This window comes from Limulus polyphemus, unplaced genomic scaffold (assembly GCF_000517525.1).
Source record: "Limulus polyphemus unplaced genomic scaffold, Limulus_polyphemus-2.1.2 Scaffold2643, whole genome shotgun sequence".
Lineage (NCBI taxonomy): Eukaryota > Metazoa > Arthropoda > Merostomata > Xiphosura > Limulidae > Limulus > Limulus polyphemus.
The window spans coordinates 81,736-88,710 of record NW_013668253.1 but is presented as its reverse complement, the minus strand read 5'-3'; the positions used below and the strand labels follow the sequence as shown (position 1 = coordinate 88,710).

At 31.5% G+C, this 6,975-nt stretch overlaps 1 protein-coding gene across 4 annotated transcripts in view; it reads right to left on the bottom strand.

Annotated features, from left to right (window-relative positions):
• The window catches only part of LOC106467519 (cellular tumor antigen p53-like), a 77,295-nt gene that overhangs the window by 30,448 nt on the left and 39,872 nt on the right, over positions 1–6,975 (bottom strand). For 3 of the 4 annotated variants that reach the window (XM_022395720.1, XM_013927882.2, XM_013927881.2), the window contains exons 4-6: positions 3,511–3,567; positions 1,920–2,026; positions 1,245–1,323 (exon numbers count right to left, since the gene is read on the bottom strand). In XM_022395720.1, the coding sequence (XP_022251428.1) occupies positions 1,245–1,323; positions 1,920–2,026; positions 3,511–3,567 (243 nt within the window). Of the gene's footprint in view, positions 1–1,244; positions 1,324–1,919; positions 2,027–3,510; positions 3,568–4,667; positions 5,087–6,975 lie in introns of those variants that run through there. The other variant, XM_013927883.2, reaches the window with a different exon arrangement.

Here is a 6,975-nt window from a genome sequence, read left to right as displayed (position 1 = left end):
GTAATTATAGTAATGCACTTAACAATTTTTATTTAATTAAATAATGCACCAAAGAAGATAGATTAATAACATGCAAAATCATACAAATTCACTTAACTCTCAAAATTTTCCTGGCTTTCTCACAAGAGCCGTTACAAATTCATCCAAGCTAGTCATTAACTTTCCCACGTGAAAGAATCTTGTACTGTGAGTGAAATTGATGATATTATGTTCAGAATACAACATTATAAGATACGTTATTTGATAGATGAAAACCTTGACTTTCTATTGGTTATAGATAATATATAATGAAACGTAAGAGAGAACTATAAACAAATTGTGAAAGAGGATGTGACAGGTGGGTGTAGCAGGAGGGGTCTGATTTTCTACTTGATAGCTCTGTAACCAAACAAAATTGAACACTATAAAAATTATGGTTTGTTTGAGCAATAATGATTTCATAAAGAGTATTATACATTTAATTTCATACATATTCAAGGGCTGATGGATAAAATAGGGATGATGACATGCTAAGACAAAGTGTATCATGTGGGTCACACTAGTGGAAATTCAAGATTTTAAAAATATTTCCTTGTAGAATTAAGAACTTAAAACTTGTATACTAAAATATGGATTATTAGCTAAGATTCTATGCTATTCTAATTGGTATAACATAAACAAAAAGTAGTTGAATAAAATTTTGAAAAAGGGTTAATGAGATCATCAATTAATTAATTAGCAAATCCATTAATCAGCTCGAACTACAACTGAGGTACTTCAATTCTCTCTGTAATGGAAAAGCTACTAAAAGGGTTTCATTCAAGACTTTTCAGGAGCTCAAATTGGGCAATATTTTGCAGGCTTTTTTAACATTGTATAACAGCTGACCTTATTGACTATATTATGTGACCTCCAATTTTTATTTCACACAACTTTTCTGTTTAAAAGTATTTATTTTCAGTTCAGTGCAGTCATACATAACATACATATTGAAGTCTGATTTCAAAAATATAAAGGATATAAATAAAAATAATGACAGTCCTTATTCTTCAAATCTTAAAAAAATTTAAATGCTAAGTCATTTTTTTTCTAATGGAAAAGTAATCAACAATTTTCTCCACTACCTTTGTAGTGTTACATCTTCACTACTCTCCATCTCTCCTCTCAGGTACTGATTAATAAAGTATTTCTAGTCAATTTGATTCAGATGTACTTTCGACCAGGAGTTCTTAATAATAAATATAAGACAAGACAAGAAAGCTTACCGTCCAGGCCGTGCTCTTTGTTGGTTTTTCCTGGGGGCCAAAAGACACAGAAAAACCATACTGTCCCGGCCAGTTATCCCTGAAGAGATACAATTATCATTTACTGTTAGTACAGAGCTTTAACATATGTTTATCTTTTAGATATATTACACTGAATACTCTTCTCCTCCCTGTAAATAGAACCAGTAGCAGCTCAAATACAAAAGGAGTGAAGAATTTAAACAACTGAATAGTCCCACTAACACTTTTCTGAATAAAACATGTATGTACATGGTTGTGTAAGTCTCCATAGGCTAACTACTAATATAATAACACTGTGAGGAATAGGCTTTACATTGTTCCTGCATCTATCTAATGCTTAGAAAATGTGAAGACTTATTTACACAGCAAATTGACCAAAAAATAATACAACAAAATCTTAAAGAATCATTCAAATACCCTCTGTTATTTATTCAACTTTTAATGCATGTTTTTCATCTACTAATACCACGTTTTGTTACTCTACTGAGAGCATGACATGAACATTCAAGACCTTCAGCAACATATCCACAACTTTAAGGTCTCGAAAATACAAAAAACAAGTTAAAACTTTTTAAGGCTGTATAATAACCTGGTCTAATTAAAACTTTTCCAATTTAAAATCAGTTTTCTTTACCAACTAATATAAAGACTTACGTAGCAGGCAGAGCACAAGAGGCACGTGTCTGCTGGAATTGTTCCTGCTGAGTAAAGACAGGCTGTAAATGAGAAATCTCTGGGAAATCCATATGAATTATTCCATTCTGAAACACATAAATCCAGGTTAGGTTTCAGACAAAATATATCAATACTAATCACAGTTAGTAACACAAATAATAAGTATGTGATAATGTCAACAGAAAAGACTGTTCAAAGCTAGCTTTTGAATACTTAATGCATTTCTGTGAGAAGACTGTTCAGAGATAACTGTTGAACATTTCAATGAATTTCAAAAAAGACCCAAAATTTGAACACTTTCAAATACTTGACTATTCTTTTTTACTCTCCTAAAGAAGAATAGTTAACTACTCAAAAGTACTCAAGTTTTGGTGCCTTTTTTTGAAATTCATTGCACCTTTTATATGTGATCCTGTGTATAAACTCTTATCAAAAGTGTTAATTATTTAATATTTGTGTAAGAAGACTGTTTGGAGCTAGCTGTTAAATATTCTATATTTCTGTAAAAAGACTGTTCAGGGGCTAGGTATTAAATATATTGGGTGTTTCTGTAAAAACTGTAAGAATCAGCTGTTAAATACTTCATATATTTCAGTTACAAAACCCATTCAAGTGTAGTTTTATATTTAATTTCCAACAACTAGATAGAAAATTAAAAACTTTTAAATAGACAATTAATTGAATTAGTAAGAAAGTCAGTAATTTGATCAATGCAATTTCCTCTTATAAAGAAATACATAATAATACATTAAATTTAATTAATCATAAAAGGCTCAAGAAGAACTGTTAAAAGAAACAAAACAGGAATTTTATAGTAAATATATATATATAAAAACTACTGGCTAAAAAATGGAATTCTCCATGAAACATTTCTGTGAATTTTGCAGCACTCTCAATTTTTTAACTATACTTTTGCAAAGTACTTCTTTACATGTTTTAAATAATTTGGTAATATGACTTGTTTCAATTATTATTCATTTTTATTAAAACTATAACATTTGAAGTTTTACTATATGTTTCTCAGCTTTCTCCTAAGATATAAAACCAAGATATTCTTTATAAATTACAAAATGATTTATGATTGCTCATAATAACCACCTTAGAATATGAACAAGTTTCCTAATTTTAGTTTCCAGACAAGCTATGTTCTTTGTACATGTGTTTGAAAATTTGGCTTTAACAAAATCAGAACATATCAATTTCTTAAAAGCCTAATTTTCAAAGAATAGACAACAGTGACTTAAGTGAATGTTGACTTACCTCAATTAATTTAAATCTAAGCATGACACAATATAATACATTATATTTTAAACCTCTTAATGTTCTTTGCCACAAAATGATGTTAAAATAAGCATTCTGTGTAACAATCTTAACTCTTGAAGTAGCTTATAATTCAGTGACAAAAATGGAAACAGACAACCAATCTGCATACAGATATTTAAAATATCAGTTAAAACATTGAGGAAGAACAGAAAAATTAAGCTTACATAGCACCTTACCATGTAAATATTTTAAACTGAACCAACAATTATCTTTTTTTTTATATAGATCCTACAAAAGAACAACTCACCGGAAAATCTGTATGAGTGCCAACTGATGTAGATGGGTTAACGCCATTTGGTGAAACCTACAGAAAATAAATATTGCATACTATGCTGTAATTATATAACAAAAATAATTCAAAACAGACCTTCACCTTTTCTTTACCAGGAGAAAAATTTTACTTCAGACATAACTATACAAGTATGTAGAAAATATGCATCACTTAAAAGCATTTTTAATTTTATTTTAATATATTGAACTATTTTGCTGGAAAACCAGTAAACACTGCTAAAACCTGTTAACTTACACAATTACTTTTTACTGTGTTACCTTTACTTGTATTTGTTTTTATCTACACTGTACTTCCACAGTTCAGATCTAAAGCTGACAGACCACAAAAATGTTGTCAGGAAACTTTATTAGTCATGTAAGATTAGCTGTATGAAACTGTCACCTCATCTGTTCTTTCTGGTACTCTCAATGCTTGAAGTGTTTGGTACATATTTTTGATAAAACATTCTTCCAGATCCAATAAGATTTATTATTTCTTTGTTACTATAGAACACAAGTCTTCATTCATAACAGATCCAAAACAGTAAAAGGGCACAGAAATCTAGGTTGATGTTATTCTGTTAAGAAAAAAGTTAGATAATCAGTGTATTTAGCTGTAAATTGTTGGGGTGTATAGGGCACTACAGTAAGTTTGTATTTATGGCAAAGCAATTAAGTATATCTCCTGCTATCCCTAATTTTAAATTACTGATCAGAGAGACTACAACCAGTTAGCAGTATCCTACTGTCACTCTTATAATGCACCTATAACCTAAATTGCAGGAAATATTGTGGTAGTGATTAAATTCAGCTCCAAACTTCAGAGCTCTACCAGAGTGCCAATCCATGCCCTATCTGCATAGGATGAAGAAGAAAATATTTGTGTATTAATTATTATTGAAAATACCTGTAAACACAACTAATTTTAGTTAGTGACAACTACACAGAACTTTATTATCAAGATTACTTACTTGCTATATAAATCCTAAAATAAACTTAGTAAATAATTTTCATTCGTTTCTATCAATTCATCATTATACAAATGTCAATAACCGATGCATAAATGATTTTGGTTCCTTTATAGCAGTAATCTCTTAAATCACTCATGATCTAACAACTTAAAAATAGGCCTACCTCAATAGGATTAATTGATCTACGTTTGGGAAGATGAAAACTCACTCGCTTTCGTTTACAATTTGTCATTGTTATGACCACTAAACACAATACTCCTAAGTATCAACCAAATACAAACTTAAACATTTGCTCTAGTCGCACTGAATTGTATACAACTTCACAACGCTACCCTCTAAAAGACAAAATAGGTAAACTGTCAATATTAACAGTTTAAATAATCACTATTTTGTAACGTCACTTGACGTGTGAGAACTCGTTTCACCTCACCAATATCTCAAGTATTATTCACCTTCCTACATTTGTAAGCCTTTTACGTCAGAAAATATTATAGTGCAGGGATGGCGCACCTATGGCACGCGGAATTCACTGCTGTCCCATGTTTTTTTTACCCCACCAATATATATAAATATCTGAAGGCCTAGAGATTGTACATGTCTTTAATTAATAATAATAACGGTAATTTTGCTGCTCAAAATTTCCACTGGCACGCGAAAGAATTTTTCCGAAAATTATCGACATCTTGGGCACACGCTCTCAAAAAGGTTCGCCAGCCCTGTTATAGTGTAAAGTATTTCATAATCACCTTTTCCTTCTTAACTCACGAAGCGAGTCGGATGACATGTACTATACGATTAGCAAGTCCAGACAAGTTATTATTAGGTTTACCAATAAAAACTATCAACTCTCAATACACAGTTTCTACGCGTTCCAATTTACTTAGTGTGCACGTATATAACAAATTACTGTATTTATATTATCGACGTATATTGAAAGACACGTTCTGAAAACAATATTTCATTGCTTGTCTTGCTGTAATAACATTAAAACCGATTTTATAACACGCACTTGCATTGTTTTTTTCATACATTTCGCATGAATCAGTGTTACCAGCAGACTTTAAAAACTCGATCAACATTACGAAGGTTGTATCACCAAAAACAAAAGTATCAATTACAACAAACTAATACAACACCTAAAACTTTAAAGTGATATGGTACACTACAAAAAAAAATATTCCTCGAACACCACTGATTTTTGTATACATAAAAAATTCTAAATTTTGGTGCTCCCACCAACGAGGTCGTATATTATCGGACACTTGCCTTCAAACTGTAGCAAATGTCAATAAAATCTTGAAGATATAATTATCAGTTTTAAACCGGCGAACGTGCCAATGCATTACGCTGTTACCAACACGTAGACGCTCTTTCCGATAACATTATTTCGGTAAAGTACAACGTTATTTACATAAAGAAATAAAATTCCATATTAGCACGTGGTGCAAACATTACACGATCTTTCAGTACACAAAGTCTTTCTTTGCCTTGAAGGAGTGCTGGCTGCCCATGCAGTAAATTGTTCTACTGTTTTAAATAAGTATTCAGTCGTACATCGTTGGTGTTAAGAGTAGGTTTTACACAGAGTATTACAGACATAACATTATACTGCCCGTAAATCACTCTTAAAATATGACTATTCCCGACAGTCCCTAGATAGAATCAGTTACAACTGTGAGGTGCTAGTCTTATCATATTTTAAAAATCTGTAACGCTGCTTCAGCTGACTCAGCATTACTTGAAATGAAACATATACCACAACTGGTGTCTCTTTCAATTCAAAGCCAAAAATCTGCACAAATTGGAAATTTAACCTTTTTCACTGTGTGTATGTGTGTGTTTTTTCATCACCTTTATGGGACAAAAATCCTAAAACAAGATAGCCCTGGTACATCACCAGACAGCTTCCACACAAGATTTCTCTTTGTTAATACATTTCATCTCAATTTAATTACTTTACCTTCATATGATGGTCAAATTATTATTATTTTTTTCCAAACAAATTCTTTTTTTTTTCCCATTCTGCTGCCATCCCTAATTATAAACTACAGACCAGAGGGAAGGCACACAATCAGTAGCGCCCTACTACCCACCATCCACACTAAAGGATTGAATGCCACACTTATTACGCACATGAGAAATAAATTGTTTGTATCGTAAGGATTAGAGCCCAGCTCGTTAGCTCTGAAATCCAGAGCTCTACCAGAATCAACCTTGGCCCCATTTCTCTTTTAATTGAGTAAAATGTTCACATAATAATAATTAGCATCCTTACAGTAATACACTGATTCACCTTTGTCATGTACATATCACATTATTCATGCATGGACACATTTCAATACTTGGTGGATGCCAGTTTCAGTCTTGATGAAAACAACTATTTAAATAATGGCTGGAGACGGCTTGAATGGGTAATGAAGAAAAACTTTAATATAAGTATAACATAACAGCAAATGTACAACGTTTCGACC